Genomic DNA, 22529 nt, shown 5'->3' on the forward strand with positions numbered 1-22529 from the left:
TTGGGAAGGTTGACTATTATTCACGGAGCCCCAAAATAAATGTTAAAGTTGTTACTTTCAGATTAATATTCCTGAGCAAGTTAAAAGTACTTTACTTAATTTAAATGCTGAACCTTAGGGTTAATATACAAGTCATACATAAATCTAAATTTCAAACATAAATTATATATACACTAAAGCTGTAAATTTGACACTTGACAAACATATTAATAAATAAGGGGTCGAATCTTTTCCCTTTTGACATTTTTGGAAGACTTAAAAGGCCGCTAATAACGTGCGCAATTGCATTTTGTTACAATCGCCGATTTTTTTCGTCAGCATGGTGTGTCTTTGAACCTTTTAACATCTTTACGCCGGTGTTTATTCTCCCTAAATCAAAAATTTCCCTCGGCATATATATAAATGTATAGTTACACAATGACGACGTTATTCGCTTTTTTGTTCTCGTGGGGAATTATGAGTTCAATGTGAAAAACATGTTACCATATTATAGTCATCGTTACGAAATGCTAAAAATAATAATTAATAAAGAGATAAATCCGCAACTCAAATTTCTTGATTGAAAAGCGGCATTCTAAAATAATAAAACTAAAACTTAAAATGGAAGATCACTGGTTTGGTTTCAGCAGACTCACCTCAGATTGAAAACGTATTTATAGACATTGTAAATCACAAAAATTGGTGTTATGTTAGGTTTTCATCGTAGTAACTGCGAAATCGAAACAGAGTCAATTGTGCGCGCGATGTACCTTTTCCCCCATTATGAAACTACCGACGGAGCCGCACGCAATCAATTGTGCGCGCTCCGCGATGTACCTTTTTTTTCATTCTGAAACTACCGACGGAGCCGAATGCAATAAAATAAATTTCAATTGTTCGTTAAATGCTCGCATCGGTCATGGATTAAATATTTTACGCAATAGAAATCTCGTTATCCGTTTTTTTTTAATCGCGAAGAATGTTGCGCGGAAATTTCCGATTCCAATTTTGAACCACCACCCTCTTAAGAATCCTGGCTGCGCTCCTGCTTATAAATAATGTCATTTTTTAATTCCGCCTCTTTGCCATATTTCGAGGCTATTTTGTTGTCAGATTTTATCAAAGCTGTTATTGCTTCTTATTAGAACAGTTACAAAACTAGTCAGTATTTTGAAAAGTAATCCAATAGCTCTCCATCAATTTTTTGCTTTTTAGTTGCCGACATTTTACATTTTACCGGATTTTTTTAAATGTTCCATTTTGTCTACTCGTGCCTGGCCAAGAATTTTATCAAACTGGGAGGAGTGCTTAGTTATGTAATGACGTTTAACAATATACTCTTTGATAACTGCAATAGTACTTTGACAAACGAACGAGGCAGACAGCACCTTGGTTGTGTGGGACAACAAAATATTTTGTACACCATTCACTGTTGAATACCCTTCCTTCTCCATCAATTTTTTGCTTTTTAGTTGCCGACATTTTACTATTTTACTAAATTATCAAAAAAATATTACCCTCACGAAACTAGCAAAACAGGCTACTGAACTGCTTCAAATTCTTGAAAGCTAGTGACTGGAAAGTGTCTAGCAATCACTATGAGGGATTATTACATCGCAATGTATTGTTGTAAACAAGCGAATCAAGTGAAAAAGCAATGGCGGCTAACAACAATTCCTGGCTAGTGAGATAACACATTTTATCTATAAACGTAATCTGCTAGACAGAGCTTATAACTGAACGAGTCTAAACCACAAATCCAAAGAATGCTTATGTCACGTTCTGTCATAATCAAAATACTGTTTCTATCTAAGCTACTAAAAAGATACACGAGGTCTTAATCGTCAGGTCTAATTAAACTGTCGTATTGGGATTTTATGCTCGATGTGTAAAAATCAGAGTATTGACAAGGGCCACACTAAATGACTTGGCGGGCCGGGTTGTAGCCCGCAGGCCGCCTGTTACACACCCCTGGTCTAAGTAAGGCATGGTGAATTCTTAGGCATAGATAGTAAATTGGACCCAGAGTTCGCAAGGCAAAAGGATTGGAATTACAAAACTTGTTTAATAGACGCACATCATTCAAATTTGGCACTTCTCCGCGGGCCGCACTTGTTTTTCTTGAGGGCATTTGGCCCGCGCGCCGCAGATTGCACACCCCTGAGTCAGATAGTTCTTCTTTTTCAGATCCATTCACCGGAATGTTGCGTTTGGTGTTTTCGTAATATTTAACAAGTCCAGTCGATTCCGCGAAGAATCGATTCCGCGAAGAATCGATTCCGTGGACGCCATTTTGCGTCATCTTTGAGAACGTGGAACAATCGGGTCTGATGGGGATTTTCGCCGTGAATTTTCCCACAAACACAACATAGCACCATTTTGATCATTTTTTCAAAGATTTCATACTTCATAGTGATACGCCGATTTGACACTGTACGAAGCCGCGCAACAACCTTGCAATGTCATTTGGAATTCTAGTACAGCTTGGAGCTGAGCAGTCGGGCATTATAGAGCTTGACAGACGGAAAAAAAACTTCATTGAAGCTAAGTTGAGTCGCTCAGTAATTTCGTCGAATAAAAACCTGTTCCCATCTGTGATATCATAAGGAACGCTATGGTCAAATGGTCAATTATGACGATTGAAATGGCCAAACTTACTTCGGATGCAACTCGGCACAGGTATACTTGTCTTTAAAGACAATTAATGCACTTTGTATTTAATTTGGCTAACATCATCGGATGTCAACGTGTTTGGCTAAATTGTTTCTTCAAAAAGCGAATTCTAAAATCTTCCCAGTTGAAATATTAGTGAAAATAATAGTTTAAATAGTTGTGCACTTGTGTGGTAAACAATAGGCATAAGATGGCCTTCATTCTCTGAGCGTTGCTTCGCCTGTTGGACACGTAGTGGACCTATGGATCGTTTCAATATTATGTTGTTGTTCTTTTTCATCATCATTATAAAATCAATTTTCTCTTAGAATACTGAACCAATTGCTTTGAACTTTTCAGTGAGTAAAGATTGATTCTTTTTGCCAGAAGGCTGTTACTTTTATTTCTTCCTAAATTTTCTAATAATCCTTTGAGATCTAGTATTTCATCCAAAATTTCCCTGTATTACTTTTTGGACACGTTAGTGGATATGACGATCGTTTTGCATTATTTTTGGACACCTAGTGGAAAACCTAAAAATTCTTTGTTTACTGGACTAATTGCTCTACAATTTTCAGCGGTTAAAGATGAAAGTATTCTTTAGAAGGCTATTACTTTCATCTATTTCAAATATTCCTGATAGCACTGTCGGATTCGTTTTTTTGACACGTGATGGATTTGTTATTATGCTGGCACTTTTTTTCCTGATATTTTGATCACGTGCTCTTCAAACGTCGGTGGTTCCCGTCAAAGTGGTTTATAATCACTTTGGTTCCCGTGTAACGTAATTCTTGCATTGCTAAGATTTGTTTTTGGGGAATGGCGAACAGCGCCCTACTTGGTGTTATATTACAATAGTGACTCGGATCGCTAGTGTTACTACAGTTGTGACTCGGACCATCTTGCGATTTCAATTCACGCTGGCACAAGGCAGGAACTTCTAAAAATAGGGCAGTCCTGGTACTGTGACACTCTCTTGTTAATTATGGGAACACAGTTTTTAGTCCACCAAGCGTGACAGCTGATTCAACAAATTCTTGCTATTCGAAACCAGGAAGTTTTTTGAGGTTACGTACCGGTAATACTAAAGGTATGGTCAACTACTGCAGTGTGTTCTTCTTCGCTTGGTGTCAATATATTTGTACTGTGGTATCTGCCGTTATAATACCGTAGTAAATCAGTTGGTATTTCAATTCACATTGAAATGGAATCGTCACAGGACGTTGAAATCCGTGTACTGGTCTATCTGTCTCACAAACGAGGAGCGTGTGGCATGTCATGTGTCAAAGTAGCGTGTTTTTTGTTAAAATTTCCGAATGTTACGGTAGTGAATTTTTTTTCGGTAAATCGGATTTTTTTTCTAAGGTAGTTATTTGGTGACGTCTTTACATTGCGTTTTTCTTAGTTTTTTGCGGTATCGTAGCCATGGAACTGTTTCACTGTCCAGCTTCGTTCAGGATACCCTATGATTTTCGATGAATTGATGATAAAATATTTCGTTTTGTCCTATGTGTCTATTTATTTGAGCATCTCTTGTGTTATATATAGTATACGCCAGGGGTTGTCAACATTTTTTCGCTCGCGGGCCAAATTAAGGGTTGCAAGTCTTGGTGGGCCGCACATATTTTTAGAAATGTAAAAATCGAAAGAATGGCCCATGAATCACAGTTTTTTTCACACAGATCAGAAGTTTAAATTTTAAACAGCGGCCTTCTTCGTTGTCTTACTAAAAGAAAATTTACAAATGATATATTTAATGTGACATGTTTTGTTGCATCACCCTTGATACGTTTTCGACATCAGGTGACACACTGGATGAAGCTAAGATTAGAATATTTTCTAAATGGGTATCACTAATCCTAGTTTTCCGCTTGTTCTTTGCAATGTTCATTTTCAAAAATAATTGATCGCACACATATGTACTTCCAAACAACGATATATATGAATTATATGCGCATGGTTTGTCTAATTTAGATGTGATTATTCTTCAGAAAGATACTTTTCATAAAAATCAAGCAGTGATGCATCTCTCGAATAGAGTATAGATTTATTTCCTCATTGCATTAAATCAAAAAAGTCCATTTGAATATTTTGTGCGCCGTTGAACCCTTTGCCCTTACCATCAACTTTTCTGCGTTTTGTTGCAATTTTTCTAATTATAATTAAATTATTGGCTCCTTGAACGAGTGATTGTGAAGGATGTACTTGTTAGGTTATCATATAATTTAGTCTACACGCGTTTCACAATAAATTCTGTTACCTACAGAATGTAATCGTCAAAACAACCGTTTTGTTATTATAATTCAGCAAAGCGTCGCGGACCGGATTTTTTTATTCCGCGGGCCGGATCTGGCCCGTGGGCCATAGGTTGCCGACTCCTGGTCACAGAGCTATATATATATATATATATATATAGAGAGAGAGAGTGCGCTTCTTTTTCACTCTCGTTTTGACGATAGACTTTCAACTTTTCCAAGGTGCGTATTACTTATGGGATTGGACAGAAATCAATTATTCGCGTCGATTTTTTTTTTTGCATATACGCCTAATTTTGATTCGTTTATTATCAAGTATGAAACGCTATTATATTCCAACCCCTTGGTGCGCATACTTCAGGAGGTCCAAAATTTGTTTATCACACACTGCAGTTGCGAATCAGGCTCCACAACGCACATTCTTCAAACAATTACAATTGGAAATGGTGGCCTACATCAGAAAATCTCATTTCCAGTGAATTTCCTGCAACGATTTCCTATACGATGATTCCTGAATAGCGTCAAAAATTTGAATCAAATCTAAAATTGAACTCGGTGTTTGCAATATCGGGAACATTTGCATTTTGTGCAGACTTCAGATCGAAATTAAGATTATATCTGTATACTGGAAAATACACAGATAGTTCGATTAAATTATACTAGTCAACACAACGTTCCAAAAATATCCATAATTGAAAACATAACATTAATTAAGTTAAGATAACAAAAAATGCATTAATCAACTTGACGAATTCTAGAAATTACGTCAGGCATGCAACAATTGTTTGCGGTAGAGTATAATTGTTAAAATGAAAATGGGATAACTGAATAAGCAGATGTGATTTAGACAGCGCGTTTATTATGAGGAAAGAATGAAAGAGATATATTGTTACAGATTGGTTTTATGTGTGCATAGACATCCTATTTAATTCAAAGGACTACTTGTCACTCAGATTTCTGGGTTAAATATGCGCAAGTATACAAAAATGTGGGTGATGTCGCTCTGCGAATTTTAATACCATTTTCATCAACGTATTTGTTCGAAATCGGATTTTTCACTCTAGTACAAGTGAAGAAAAAGTCCCGGAACCAGCTTGACTGTGGAGGCGATTTACGCTGTGTATTATTCACCACGAAACCTCGAATTAAATATCTGTTCACCCCAAAGCAACTGCATTAATAATAGAAAATGTTACTTGTTTTTAAAACTCCTCAATTTATTTTAATATTCAAGTTCCATACACGTATTTCAACGTGTTTTTAAAAAATCATAATAACCCACTGCCACCTCTTTTCATCATTAGGCATATTCAGTCGCAAACGAATGCGTCACTGAGTTCCTTTAGTATTTTTTCAGGTACAAATGTCTTTCATGTTTTAGAAACTCGATTAAATAGTTTAAAAAACTGCTCCTATTTTTACGGCAATATCGTCGAACGATCATGTCCGTGTTATACACAATTTTAGTTTTCTTTGAAGCAGCGGTTTTTCAATCTCAATGTCAACTACCTTGCGACTTGAATTCATGTCGATTACAAGTGGTTTGTGACAGTGACGGCATTGGACATACTAGGTATCCAGAAAGTGAGTATTGAACTTTGATTAATTATTCACATAGTGAATAATCGGACAAGAACAAGTTAGTTATCTGGGCGGCTTTAATGGCAGCCAGTCCTTTGCTGGAGTGATTGAAAATTTTATGATGTGGAATCGAGCTCTCAGAGAAGAAGAGATAACAACTTTATATCAGGAATAATGTATGTGTCCAAAACATCACATGTTGCATCTAGCACTTCATGAAATTCAAGTGCATGGAAAGGTGACAGCACAGGCAGTACATGGTTGTCAGTAATGAAAATTTTAAAAGGCAGCTACGTTATACATTACGAATTGAGGAGGATGATTCATTTCTTTTAAAGACATTGATTCGTTACACATTTCTGTATTAACTCAATGTTTTATGTACAGTATTAAGGTTCAAAATATAATATCTTCTGGACCGAGGTGGCAATTTGGTATCATTTCAAAACTAATGGTTTACTTTAGAATATGAATGAAACTTTTCTATCCAATAAATTAATTTTTTTTATTACTGGGAATAGATTATTCAAATACAAAAATAACCAAGACGTAATTTCAATGCATAACAGCTTCTTACATTCTATAATAAAATTATGAAAAGTATCAGCATAGCGTCCCATACGCATTAAGTCTTATATTTCATAAATAGTTTTAATTTCTGTCACTACATTGTATTTAAACTTGAAACTGTTTTCGAAAAAATTTCCACAAAATTAAAATTTTTGTTGCCGGGCGCAATACGCCAGCGCTTTTGATAAATGTTTTGGTGTGAATATCTGCATAGAAAGACCCTGAATTTGTTTTACTATTGGGAACAATAGCACCAAGACCCCTTCCCGACGCAGTCATTGCAACAGAATAAAAGAATCGTGGTAATGGACATACGGAAGGGTTTTTGAGAAGAGCATTATTTGATACGGTTTATCAGCCTATCTGATCGTGTCTCTATAACAACATTAAAAGTGCGCGGGGAAGGGAAATCTAGTCTATTCAGTGACATAAAGATTTTGTAAATAGAAAACAATTGGCCAATACACGTGAACAACACTAATACATCGAAAGAGAAAATTTCAGAAAAATAAAAAAAATGTTTCTATAAAATTGAACTCTGGAGTAAATGCATCATATCAACTCCATCATACGTTTTTTTTTATATATTTGAGATGCAATTTTGTTGTGTTGTTTTTACCTGATTATTTGATTAAAATATTGGAAATGACTTCAGGACTGTTGGTATTAAAAACACTAGTCTTTGATTTAAAACGATCGCAAATAAAAACTATTCAAAGTGACAGATAATACGAAATCCACGTAACCCAACATCTGATTCCCGGGTAGATTTTGTGGGTCTGGTATAGTTTATTTAAGTACCGCAAGTACTTCAGTTGAGCGTAGCATAACGAATTTCGCATATGTTATTCCTGAGCCTCGTCTGACTATGTCATCCAAAAATTACGTCACCCGCACGTCATAGAGTTTGCTAAAGTATAGTTACGATTTCCCGAAACGGCATATGCGCCGCCGATAACGAACTCACTAAAGCCAGCGATCTCTCCCGTATTGGGAGAGTTGCGACCATCGAACTGGAAATACATGGAACGATCTTCTCTCTCGTTTTGCGTTGTCTCGCCGAGGGATCATTTGATCGCCGCCATCTTGGCATTTATGCTTCCAAAATTTATTCGTGTTGCATATGGTTTTGGCCAGTATTTCGTCTATTTTAGTACCCAGTGCGCCGCATATGGATGTATATGCGACACTGTGTGGGTATTCAAATACAATTATATTCGAGTTGGGAATTAATCGCCCGATGTGGATTTCGTTCTTGAAAAAATTTGATTGTTCAGGCGATTACACAATAGATATAAGTGGAAACAATTATTTTTGCCTGATGTCATAAAATTGCACTATCCTCCACGGGGAAACTTTCACCCAAGTCTTGGGTAAAGTGCGAAGCGCAGCTCCCGTAGTCTGTGTTGGGGTTAGGCCATACCTTTATTCCGATTTTTCTTATTTTAGTTCTATCACGATATCGGGTAATGTGTGTGTTAGCCAAGTGAATATGTCCTTCGGTCCCTTTACACACCTTGATGTAAAGTAGGCGAACTATATTACACACACTTCTAGAGCGCCCTTCAGTTTTATTTATATTTATTCATAGCTTGGGTACTACGGAACCAGGCCACGCAAAGATATTGAGATCGCCACGCAAAATACTTGAGGCGGTAAAACATGGCCAAATTCAGGTGAACGGGGAAGCGATTCCGATAAGCCATCTTGGCTAAATGTTCTGTGGTCGTTTTTGTTCGCTTTAGACTGATACGTTGGCTATATTATCAACCACAACTTGAGCAAATTTATAAAACTGCCAAAATTAGCACCGTATGTTGGTCTGGGATATATTAGCGTTTGATATATAATGAGAAACGAGTCATGATCAGGAGAATATGTGAGAAAAATTGACGAAAATAATTGATTTCTGTCAAATACCATAAGAAATGCATTACGCGACTAGGAAAAGTTGGAAGCATATCGTCAAAACGAGAGAGCGTTCAAATGATCCTGCGGAAACGAGAGAGAAGCGCACTCTATTTATATATCTCTGTGGTTGCGACGAGAAAACGAGAGAGATAGCTTGCTCGAATTCGAGTGATCGTCTGGGCGTTTTGGACGATCATCGGTACATTTTGGAGGTCTTTACGCCACTGTGAGATCCTAGTGACGTAGTCAGGTGATATATATTTCATTTATTCGACGTTTTTAATTCCTTCAACTCTTAAAATATTCGAGACAAGAGTTATTAACCGGATTGAAAATATAAACAAATATATATCAGTTATAAAATTTCAAATTGGTTAAATTCTGGAACAAACTCTTCAGCTTACTTTGCCTACTGGTAAATCTGGCCCTGTAGACCATATATATATCGATATCACCTTTTTCGCCAATACCAGCGAGAAAACGGCACTGCAATATTTTATATACGCCGATCTTTTGAAAAGTCGATATTTAAATTCCGATAAGATGTAGTTATCATTTTGGGTGGACGGTAAAGGCGGTATAAAATAGTTGTACGCAAACTACATTTACGGTGAACATTATTTCGGCTTGAAATACGGACACCCCAGAAAATGAAAAATCATATTTGCAATTTAGATACATAACTGGCATGTCACTAGATTCACTACTAACGGTTTATTGAAATATTTAAATTAATTGCAGCATGGTAACTTTGTACGTATGCAAAGGGGATCCTCATCATTTTTTTAAACAGATTATGGTAGTTTTCTCAGATATCTCGTTGTGCCAGAAGCAAGAAATCGCTGTGTTCGAATAAAAGCACATAGCGTGATGGCTGCACTGTACGTGGTTAGGAAATAAATATCTTTATCTATCCTGTTAAATCAATACGAAAAGTTGCTACGCAGGATTTTGTGATATTTCTATGTCATATTTTGTATTTTGCACAAAGGGCGAATCCAGTGTGATATTTGGTTGATAAATATCATTTATCATGAAAACGTTAATGATAAAATTTGATAGCGAAAATAGCACATTATCACTAGCTAAAAACAAGTCGAGAATCAGGGTAAATCTGCATAACCTATAGAAATGTGGTTATAAACAAGTTATATATTTGGTATATGAAAAGTTGATGTCAGATGTCAAAAAAAATTCCAATACCGATACATCGGTACATCTCGTATATACCAATCTGTTACCGGGGACTGTCGCGACTTATTCGTCAAATATTTTGTTCCACATATAAAAAAAATTTGGAGACTTGAGAAAAAGATTTTGTTCATCAGACACTGCAGCTGCAAACCATGCACAACAACGCACATTCTTCAAACAATTACAATTGCAAATGGTACATCAGCCAATTCATTTCCAGTGAATTTCCCGCAACGGTTTCTTAAACGATGATGCCCGAATAGCGCCAGAATTTTAAATTGAATCTAAAATCGAACTCAGACTTCAGATCGGAATTTAAATTTGCAATACTAGGAAATACAGAGGTAGTCTGATTAAATTGTACTAGTAATCACAACTTTTCGAAGCGATCTACAATTGAAAACATAACATTATGCTAAAACAACAGAAAATGTATTAATCAACTTGACGAATTTCAGAAAATACGCCAGGCGTGCAAAAACTGCAGCAAATAATGCTGAAAATTGAGCAACATAATTATTTTTGTTTGCAAACCCTTTCGTGCGAGCATGTCTGCAAATTGTGGTAAATCGCAAGTTCTCCAAAAACTGTGTGCGTAAGCGATAATATGATTTATTACTTATGTGGGTATTGAAAACATCTACAAGATTTGAAAAACCAATTATGATGCATTATTTAGAAAAGCAATACAACCGACTCCGCGTATGCTCACTGAGAAATACTCGTTTGAACTAATCGAGAAGAATTTGAGTAATCCCTAAAACTAGCATCCTCCATCGTCCAACTCACGTGTCTATACCTATACTTTTTGGGTTTTAATACGGAACGATCTAGCAAAACTTTCGGTTTTAAAATCTTATGAGAGAATACCATTTTTCGATTTTTTTAAACAAAGAAACAGTTAAGAAACGTCACGATGAAGAATTGACAGCAGAAATGGTGTGCGAATTAGTTGTTAAAAATATTCATTTTGAGATGATTGTACATCTTGGCAGTATTTTGATATCTCGACACTGACTTAGTTCATTGCAAATAACCTCCGAAAGTGTAAATTTATTTTTACACTAGAATACAACATGGCCGTAATTTTTTTTACGTCTAATCACGGGATTTGTTAAGTAAAAATTCATAATAACCCACTGCCACTTCTTTTCAGTCCTAAATAAACGCGTCACTGAGTTCCATTAGTATTTTACCAGGTAGAAAAAGTCTCTCGTGTTTCAGAAACTTGCCTATATAAGCTCTGAGAGAAATGAAGTGGTTTTCATTTTTCAGCAATATCTCGCAAAATTCATGTCCGTGTTATACGCAATTTTAGTTTTGTCCACAGCAGCAATTTTTCAATCTCAATCTCAACCACCTTGCGACTTGAATTCATGTCGATTACAAGTAGTTTGTGAAAGTGATGGCATGGGACATACTAGGCATCCAGAAAGTGAGGGTTAAACTTGCGTTATTTACAAAGTATTTTTAATTGATAAACAGTATACATAACGATGTTATTGATGTTGCAGAATGCCCACAGACTGCCTACAATTTTCCCGGTGGTCAACAAACAACAGATTATATTCGTGTCAAGTCTCCGATACCACAGATGCGTCAATTTTCTATATGTGCATGGATGACACCGAAACCGGGTACGAACATGAAGGGTGTTTTTGTGAGTTACTCCACACCGAGAATGGACAATGCGTTTCTAATGATGTTGGAAAGTAGTGGTAAATTGACCCTGTCTTACAATCAAGTTTATATTGGGGATAATACCATTTTCCGCTTGGCCACCAGAACGCATTTTTGCATAAGTCTGGAAGCATTTCTTGGAACAGCAAAGATCTATCTCAACGGAGCACTTTTTCAAACACTTACATTTGCCAACGAACGAAATGAAATAGAAGGTGGAGGTGCTTTCATAATCGGACAAGAACAAGATAGTTATGTGGGCGGTTTTGATGGCAGCCAGTCGTTCGCTGGAGTGATTGAAAATTTCATGATGTGGAATCGAGCTCTCAGTCCAGAAGAGATAACAACTTTGTATCATGACAAATGTATGTGTCCAAAACACCACATGTTGCATCTAGCACTTCATGAAATTCAAGTGTATGGAAAGGTGACAGCGAAGGCTGTAGATGGTTGTTAATGAAGAAAATTTCAAAAGAAGGCAAGCTATACATTGCGAATTGAGGACGGTGAATCATTCCTTTAACGACATTATTTCTGGATTTGAATAGCGTTACACATTTCTGTATTAACGCCATGCTTTAAGTACAGTATTAAGGTGCAAAATGTAATATCTTTTGAAACGAGGTGGCAATTTGTATCATCTTTAAACAATGGTTTAGTAAAATTTGATTAAAATTTATCCAAATAAATATTTTTCTTATTATTGTGAATAAATTCCAATCAAATAAAAAATATTTTTCCCATTTCCTGTATTATAAATAAAATCGCAAAACCTTTCAAGAAAAGTTCGACAATATTGAAACCTATGTTACCGGGTATGAGAGGCTAGCGCTTGATAGAGGACTTTGGTTTAATGTGAATATCCGCATAGAAAGACCTTGAATTTATTTCATTATTGGGAATAATAAGACCCCCTTCCCGACGCAATATTTGCTATCGATTAAAATCATAAAATAATTTTGGTGATGGATATATTGAAGAAAAGGCATATATTATGTAATCGTGACTTTATAATAGCGTTGAAGGTGCGTGGAGAAGAACATGGCTCAGTAGCTTACTATCAGTAGCAGTATAGCTGCTATTCAGTGACAAAAAGATTTTTAAATATAAAATAATTGGTCATTACACATGAACGACACTAATGCAGCAAAGGAAAAAATTTAATGAAAGTAAAACAGATTGTTTCTATGAAATAGAACTATGGAGTAAACCATATACTATGGAGCATATATTTGAGATGCTATTTTGTTGTGTTGTTTTTTTCACCTGACAACTAGATTAAAATATTGAAAATGACTTCAAGACTGTTGGTAGCCTTTATTCAAAACAATACCAAATCAAAGCTATTCAAAGTGACAGATAATCCAAAATCGAGGTGACTCAACAGTAAAGAAAACAAAACAGAAGTCAGCTACATAGTTCATGCTAATGGTATCATAATATTGGGCGCATCTATCAGATATATCAGCCGGGTCCGAATCTCATGAGTGATGTGACAATGTGTCACACAACTGCCATACTACTGTCAATATTAGTCTTAAAATCAAGTTTTTTTACAAAGTATTCTAAACGAAATCATATGCTCACCAAATGCTTGGATTGCGGGAAATTGGAATATCTTTTAGGGTTCACACCAAAAATATTTGGGGGAACCCTGGGCTAGACTACCAACTCATTCTAACAACAATTCAGTTCATTAAAAATTCAGCTACTAACTTTTGGATTTATCATAACTATGAGAATTGATTTTTACCAAACCATCTGTATGCCACATGCTTATGGCGTACCATCTTAGCCGAGCGTGCCCAGGGTTGTGTCCCCCTTCCTGACACAGTATATTTAAGGGGTATTTAGGCTCTCGTTTAAGAAGATCTGCGCCGCAATATAAACTACTGTGACGTTATATTTTTTTGCCTTTTCCTATTTCAATACTGAGTGATTTCAACAATAATACACGTTTCACAATTCTACCATCAACAACTGAAAGCTACAGTGCAAGCAACGTTTTTATTTTAACTTTCTAAATATTGGACCACGACACCTCGATAATATTTTAATAGAATCTGTATATATATGTCATTAATCTTAAAAATTGTTATATTTACCACATCAAAGTGTCATATTACACGAATTTGTTTGATAACAATTTATTCCACGTAATTCGGGATACAAGTTTCTTTTTCATCCTACGCGCAGAGTGAAACGGCGCAGGTTTCACCAGTACTTATTTAATGTCAATTATTTTTTAGATTTAAAATTAATGCATTACATTGATAAAATTGGCAGAGCTGAGATTGATTCCAAAAAAAAATAGGAAATTAGATAAGAGAGTAAGAACTATAAATTGCTTTTCCGTAATAATATACTGATAAAAATTGTGCATTTTGCATGAATTTTGATTTTAGCCAATTTGTCGCTACAACTCAACTTTGTGTGCATAGCTCTCGTCTGTCTCTCCCGGTCGAATATATATTTTTTGTGAGACGCTCCAATAGTTTTAGTTCCAACTTTCGGATGTCATCTTCAGTTAGCTAATTCTTCTTTTTCAGATCCAATTGCCGGAATGCCGCGTCGGACCTGTTTGTCGTTTTTCTCTCGACTCATCATTTCTTACTTTTTCGAAATATTAAAAAATCTGAAATATATGACATGTATTATAGCTGCTTGAACACTTTTTCACCAGGACATCTCTGTGGTATAAGTAAGTATGAATAAGAAATAACCTAAATGGAATTTAGTTGGATTTGTTGTAGTTTATCCGTAGATCTTAAAAAACAGTTCGAAAAGCTATAAGATGGACCAGACTGAACGTAGATTTCAGTATATAATTTTGCTCTCGTTTTCTGTGATCACTGCGCTATATTTTCTGTGGCCAACACATTTGGTTTGCTCCAGGTAGACTAATAAACTTATTACCTTTCTCTTCTCAGTTTATCACCGTCTCTAAGCAGGAAATAAAAATGGTGACGGAGTATTTCCGGATTTGATGTAAGATTTTCCGAATTGATTACTCTCTTTGCCTGAATAAATAAATATATATGAACAAACAACATTATATAAATGTAGTTTGGGCAGAAAATGATCAACTTAACGGCTTCTTTATCATGAAAACCCAATGAGTCTTAAATTGCATTGAATGTCGGACATTTTAAACGCAATTATTATTCATATGCGCGGACTATTTATTATACAGGGTGGGTAAACAGTACGTTGAGAGTTATTAAAGTGAAAAAACTATAATCCTAATTACATTCTGCTATCCCGTAGATACAGAATCCAAAAACTGAAAAATGGATATGTCGAAAAAAATTCGTTACTTGAAACAAACAGTGGTTGAAATATCAATAAATCTGTCGTCTCAATGAAATAATTAATTAGATCGTCAATATAAGGTGGCAAGGAGTAAAATGTTCATGTTGAAAACAAAATAATAAACTTAATATTGGCTTTGAAATATCAAACTAGATGATACTGGTAGTCTGTTTAGAAAAGTTGAAACTGAATGAACTACATCTTCAAGTTTCCACATAAAAGAAATTTCATCCATTGTTGTATATCCGCTTCTGCACAGCCAATGTCAGTAATTTTTTTCTGTGGACTCCAGTAGAAAATGATAGACTCCTACCGTATGATATTACGTGATGAAGATGACCTGAAACATAAAAGTTTTGTTCCCTTTCTGACTATATAACACACATAAGTTCTACAAAAATACGAACCCAAACTCACCAAATAATTATGTTGACAAATAACGAGACCATAAATTTTTATGAAATTGTCTATTACAGTGGTTCCGAATCTTTATGTGCGTGTGCGCCAAATTATCAGGGAAAAAACTCACGCGCACATACTCGAAAAAATTGCTGCTTTTATAAATAAAACTCAATATTGTGATCGTTATGTGTATTTTATGCCTTTCAAAGTTTGTAAACATGTAGAAAGAGTCCTTTCTCCTTTCTTCATGATTCTCCTTTGAAATACTGAAAGTCACTCATGTTCGCTAAATTCGGCTCATCGCATGAATAAACTGGAGCTCGTGGAACTGCTGTAAATAGTGGCTATACCTCTACTATTAGGTAACAATTGGTAACAATAGAGGCAGACATTACGTAACAGGAAGTAAACGACATAGAAAGGTAAAATGAACATATTGATTCATATAAACACAACATTTGAAACTAGAAACAATAAAACGGTAATTTTTAATGAATACGATAGGTAAATATTCAACCATATATTAGTTAAGTTTAACACAATTCTGTTAATTTTCGGAGCGCACTTAGGAAATCGCAGCGGCGCACTAGTGCGCCCTGTTTGGAAACCACTTGTCTATTTTATTGCAAAATATCCTCCTATAAATTAAAAACACAAGTGGAGGAAATTATAAATAGCGTGCAACTAACTATGTATCATGATTAGCAGGGAATATTGCGTTCGTATGACGTCAGTGTAAGCACTCTATCTCCGGATCAGTTATAGATTCTCCTTAGGGGTTATCTTTCTGAACAGAATATATTTTGATTCAAACTTAATTATCAGGAAATAAGCAAAAATAGATATGGACTAACAGGGCAGGATTGAAGCTCTGGGGGTAGGCTATACCACAATAAATTAAAAAACGATTCCTAGGTTCGCTGTTGCCTAAATATTTATTTATTTCATTTATTCGATGTTTTTAATTCCTTCAACCCTTAAAATATTCGCGACGAATTTTAGTGACTTGATTAAAAATATAAACAAATATCAGTTGTAAAATTTCAAACGGGTGAGATTCTGGAACAAGCTGCTTTTAAAATCCAAAACAACTTATGAATAAATACCAATTCAAAATTGAATGTCAAGGTCTCCGGGCTCCAGTCTACATAGTACATAATGAGGAAAATGGCCCTGTTTACTAAATAATAATCGATACTATTTTTTCGCCGATACCAACGAGAAAACGCCAATACCGATACGCTGATATTTCAGAAAGCCGACATTTTAATACCGATATTCCGATAATATGTAGATATCATTTTGGGTGTACGGTAAGGCATAAAATAGTTGTATGGGAACTATATGTACGGTGAACATTATTTCGGCTTGAAAACGGACACCACAGAAAATAAAAATTAAGATGCATTATTCTAGATGCCACTAGATGTCACTAGATTGCCTACTAACGATTTATTGAAATACTGGTACATATGCGAAGGTAAGAAATTTTACCCATTTTTATCAAACAAATTATAGTAGTTTCTGCAGATGTCTCGTAGTGCACCGACGCATGGAATCGCTGTGCTCGATTAAAAGCACATAGCTTGGTGATACTGCACATGGTGAAGAAATACGCACATGTTAACCTATCCTGTTAAATCAATACGAAGAGTTGGGTACGTATGATTTTGTGACATTTCTATGTCATATTTTGTACTTTGCACAAAAGGAGAATCCAGTATTATATTTGGTTTGGTTATAAACAAGTTATATATTTGGTATATGAAAAGTTGATGTCAGTGGGCATTACTCAGTAGCATGACTCAGCGTTAACGAGTAGATGGCCCGAACGTGATTCCGCCACGGCTAAAAATAATTTCAGTTATCAGCGTCCGTATACTAACTCATATTTTAAAACATTCTAGAAAATAGGTGGAGGAAAAAGAGGTGAAAATATCGGCATAATGTAGCCTATACCGATATCGGAAAAATGGCCGATTTTTTCCGATACCGATACATCGGTACATATCAAATATACCAATCTGTTACCGTGGATGGTCGCGACTTATTCGTAAAATATTTTGTTTCACATACATATAAAAAAAAAATGGAGACTTGAGAAAAATATTCCGTTCATCACACACTGCAGTTGCGAGCCAGGCACCACAACGCACATTCTTCAAACAATTACAGCAAATTCCATTTCCAGTGAATTTCCCGCAACTGTTTCCTAAACGATGATGACTAAATAAGGTTAGAATTTGGAATTAAATCTAAAATCGAACTCCGTTTATGAAATATCGGAAGCAACTGCATTTTCTGCAAACTTCAGATCGGAATTTAGGTTATATATGTTTACTGGAAAATATAGAGGTAATTTGATAATATTGTACTAGTAAACACAACCTTTCGAAACGATCCATATTTGGAAACATAACATTATGTTAAGACGACAAAAACGCATTAAGAACATGACGAATTCTGGATAATACGCCAGGCGTGCAAAAATTGTCTGGGGTATGATTGTTAAAAAAAAAATAAAGACTGAAAACGAGGTATTTGAATAAGCAGATGTGATTTAGACGGTCCGTTACTAAAGCGGAAAGACTCGAAGACATATTTTGTTACAGATAGGTTTAAAGCGTGCATCGACATACTGTGGTTATTTCTAAAATTTACTTCTATTTGCCGACAGAACAAATAGACTAGTATTTTTTATGAGAGAGCAAAACACATTCAACATATTTCGGTAAAAGTTTATATCAGCTACAATTAACATTACAGTGAATTTATTTTTTGGGTAATCTTGGATTATCGTCACGCTATAGCATATGGGAATTGACACTCGCGATTTCCAACTTTTTCAGTCTAAATTATATTGGATTGTTTATTTTATTTGAGGATATATGGTATTTTATTCTTCGTATATATATCATTTGGGAAAAATATTATTTTTGATATAGGTGCGCAGAGCACGTATATTGATGATCTATTTTGGGATTAAACATCGTGGATACTGTAAATTACAAACGTTTATCGAATGTTTAATCTTCGGGACTCATATAGATATATATAATTAAGTTGCTATATTGCGAATGTCCTCAGGTCACATTTCTTTTACAATGCGCCATTATGACATCACACGCCTGCATCATTCAAATAAATTTGAATCCGTCTGCCTTTAAAAAATTGAACCATGTGAAATTATTCACTCTTAATGGCATAACAATATCTTCAGTAAGTTTTTATGTTTTACTCAAAACCGATAAAATGACTTACGTACTTTTGTTATTAGCGAGACGATATTTTGTTATAAATCACTTTGTACGTGCATATCTGCATATTGGGGTGAATTCTATAATCTGAAAAAATCTGCAAGATTTGAAAAACAAATTATGATTAGGGCTGGGAATGGTTAACTGGTTAACCGGTTAACCGATTTTAGATGGTTATCGGTTGCGATTTATTTTAACCGTTAACTGGCATCTCAGGTACAAATCAGCTTTATAATGTAACATTCTTTCAAAAATGATTACGTCATCGCAAATTTATTCCCTGTGGCGTTAACTCAAAAGAATATCACTAACTATTTTAATAAGGACCCAATAAATGTGGAAAATAATTGAAGTACCAAGATTGCTGATTATGAAAATTTGACAATAATTAATTATGAATCAGTTTTCGGTCGAAATATATTGTTCACGATTTCATTTCAAAATCGTTTATTCAATCTCAACCACCAAGTGCGTAGTTGATGCTGTTTTTCTTTATATATATCAAAGTAGGATTTGCAATCAAACACTAAAATTTCGTCACATAAATGACATTTAATAACAGATTCTGGTTTTTCTAAAATACTTCCATATGTCCTACCCACACTGAATATCTCTTGCAGCAGAGCGATCACGAAACTATCTCGATTCGTGAATAATTTTGAGCGATACCGGGATAAGGTCGCGCGAAATTGCTTTGTAACCATTGTGACGTAACAAGCAAAAAATTATAAATTATTATGTGAAACAACACGCTGTGGTTAACCGGTTAATGTTACCCGGTAATCGGTTAAAGTGTTTCTCTGAAATTACCAGCCCTAATTGTCATTATTTAGAAAAGCAATGCAACCGACTGTGTTGCGCGTGTGTTCACTGAAAAATACTCATTTGAACTAATCGAGAAGAATTTGAGTAATCCCTAAAAATAGCATCCTCCATCGTCCAACTCACGTGTTTATACTTTTTGGGTTTTAATACGAAACGATCTAGCAAAACTTTCGGTTTCAAAATCTTATGAGTGAATACAATTTTCCGATTTTTTGAAACAAAGAAACAGTTAAGAAACGTCACAATGAAGGATTGACAGCAAAAATGGTGTGCGAATTAGTTGTTAAAAATATTAATTTTAAAGATAATTGTACATCTTGGCAGTATTTTGATATCTCGACACTGACTCATTTCATTGCAAATAACCTCCGAAAGTGTAAATTTATTTTTACAATAGAATACAACATGGCCATCTTTTTTTTACGTCTCATCACGGGATTTGTTAAGTAAAAATTCATAATAACCCACTGCCACTTCTTTTCAGTCCTAAATAAACGCGTCACTGAGTTCCTTTAGTATTTTTTCACGTAAAAAAAGTCTCTCATGTTTTAGAAACTCGTCTATATAAACTGAGAGAGTTAAAAAACCTGCACTTCATTTTTCAGCAATATCGGGGAAAAATCATGTCCGTGCTATACGCAATTTTAGTTTTCTTCGCAGCAGCAGTTTTTCAATCTCAATGTCATTTACCTTGCGACTTGAATTCATGTCGATTGCAAGTGGTTTGTGACAGTGATGACATTGGACATACTAGGCATCCAGAAAGTAAGTGGTAAACTTGCGTTATCTACAAAGTATTTTTAATTGATAAACAATATACATAACGATGTTATTAATATTGCAGAATGTCCACAGACTGCCTACATTTTTCCCGGTGGTCAACAAACAACAGATTTTATTCGCCTCAAGTCTCCAATACCACAGATGCGTGAACTCTCTATATGTGCATGGATGACACCGAAATCTGGTTCGAACGTGAAGGGTGCTTTTGTGAGTTACTCCACATCGAGAATGGATAATGCGTTTCTGGTGTTTTTTGAGGGCGGTAGTAAATTGACCCTGTATTACAATCAAGTCAATAGTCCGGATACCACAAATTTCCGGATGACGACTAGAACGCATTTTTGCATAAGTTTGGAAACATTTCTTGGAACAGCAAAAATCTATGTCAACGGAGCACTTTTTCAAACACGTACATTTGCCAGCGAACGAAACGAAATAGAAGGTGGAGGTGGTTTCATAATCGGACAAGAACAAGATAGTTTTGTAGGCGGCTTCGATGGCAGCCAGTCGTTTGCTGGAGTGATTGAAAATTTTATGATGTGGAATCGAGCTCTCAGTCCAGAAGAGATAACAACCTTGTATCAGGACCCATGCATGTGTCCAAAACATCACATGTTGCATCTAGCACTTCATGAAATTCAAGTGTATGGAAAGGTGACAGCACAGGCTGTAGATGGTTGTCAGTGATAACAAGTTTAACAGACAGCAACGTTATACATTACGAATTGAGGAGGATGATTCAATTTTTTTAACGACATTGCTTCTAGTTACACATTTCTGTATTAAAGTTATTTTTATGTACAGTATTAAGGTGCAGAGTATAATATCTTCTGAAGCGAGGTGGCAACTTGGTATCATCTCCAAACCAATAGTTTAGAATACAAATAAAATTTATCCTAGAAATTAATTTCTTATATTATTGGGAATCAAATACAAAAGTAATCAAAATGTAATTTTCTAACATTCAGCTTCTAACATTTTGTAATAAAATTATAAAAAGTATCAGTATAGCGACTCATACGCATTTCAAAAATATGTCAATTTTCTGTCATTTTAATTGTAATTAAAATCGCAACAGTTTTCGAAAAAACATTTCGACATTACTAAAACTTCTGTTGTCGGGTAAAAGACGTTAGCGCTTTTGCATAGAAAGACTCTGAATTTGTTCTATTATTTGCAACAAATAATAAGATCAAGTCCCCTTTCCGACGCAATCGTTGCTATCGTTAAAAAGCATAAAAGAATATTGGTAACGGGCATCTAGAAGAGTGTTTGAGAAGAGCATTATTTGATACGGTTTATTATCTGATCGTGACTCGATAATAACGTTACAGATGCGTGGGGAAGGTAAAGGGCCCAGTAGCACACTATTACTAGCAGTATCTTCTATTGAGGGACATAAAGATTTTGTAAACAAAAAACAATTGGCCATTACACATGAACGACACTAATGCGCAGAGAAGGGGGGCAGGGCAAGGAGTCTATCAGTTTCGTGCCAATGCGAGGTTAGCAGCAGCTATGTGGAATTGCTTGATAAGTAGGATTTTGTTTTTTTATTAATTCTAAAAAACAGTCCATTCAAAACAAGAGTTATGTTGAATTAGCTTTTAACAGGAAGTAAAAAAGGCAAGAGAAATTATGAAACATAGCTCATGGGCCTATTACAATACAAAAGCAGTTGCATCATGGGCCCGCTCTACGCCTAAAACAAGTGCGACAAACCAAGTGTGTTAACACAACAATGGAGAATATACCTAGATCAACCGCAACATACGTAGCTTCGAATCATCAGAACCGGATTTTGTCGAGGCTCTCGAGGTTTGACGCCCCTGGGTTTCAGCCTGCTTTGCCTAATGGTATATCCGGCCTGGGTCCGAATCCCATGAGTGACGTGACAAAGTGCCAGAGGATTGCTGGACTCCTCGCCGTCGCAGGGTGGTTCACGTAACGGCTTGTCGGTTGCGCCTTTTTCCGCCAACGGCTTGTATGGCCAAGTCATCGATATTTGTGGCGTTTCAAAGGATGATTTTTCGCGAATAAGAAGCAATTGACAAGTTTTTATGTCTATTTCGTTTTTTTAGTTTCAACCTATTCAATACAAACAACTCAACCAAACAGGCAAAATAAT

At 35.5% G+C, this 22529-nt stretch overlaps 2 protein-coding genes across 2 annotated transcripts; both read left to right on the forward strand.

Moving 5' to 3' along the window:
- The first annotated feature begins 11418 nt into the window (after positions 1 to 11418).
- LOC120346424 (C-reactive protein-like) lies at positions 11419 to 12623 on the forward strand. The gene is made up of 2 exons (XM_039416155.2): positions 11419 to 11577; positions 11657 to 12623. The coding sequence occupies exons 1-2, from the start codon at positions 11436 to 11438 to the stop codon at positions 12277 to 12279; spliced, it is 765 nt and encodes a 254-aa protein (XP_039272089.2). The 5' UTR covers positions 11419 to 11435; the 3' UTR covers positions 12280 to 12623.
- A 7592-nt stretch (positions 12624 to 20215) lies between these two features.
- On the forward strand, positions 20216 to 21406 carry LOC120346168 (C-reactive protein-like). The gene is made up of 2 exons (XM_039415836.2): positions 20216 to 20383; positions 20463 to 21406. The coding sequence occupies exons 1-2, from the start codon at positions 20242 to 20244 to the stop codon at positions 21086 to 21088; spliced, it is 768 nt and encodes a 255-aa protein (XP_039271770.1). The 5' UTR covers positions 20216 to 20241; the 3' UTR covers positions 21089 to 21406.
- Positions 21407 to 22529: the final 1123 nt, after the last annotated feature.

This window comes from Styela clava, chromosome 8 (genome assembly GCF_964204865.1).
Source record: "Styela clava chromosome 8, kaStyClav1.hap1.2, whole genome shotgun sequence".
NCBI lineage: Eukaryota > Metazoa > Chordata > Ascidiacea > Stolidobranchia > Styelidae > Styela > Styela clava.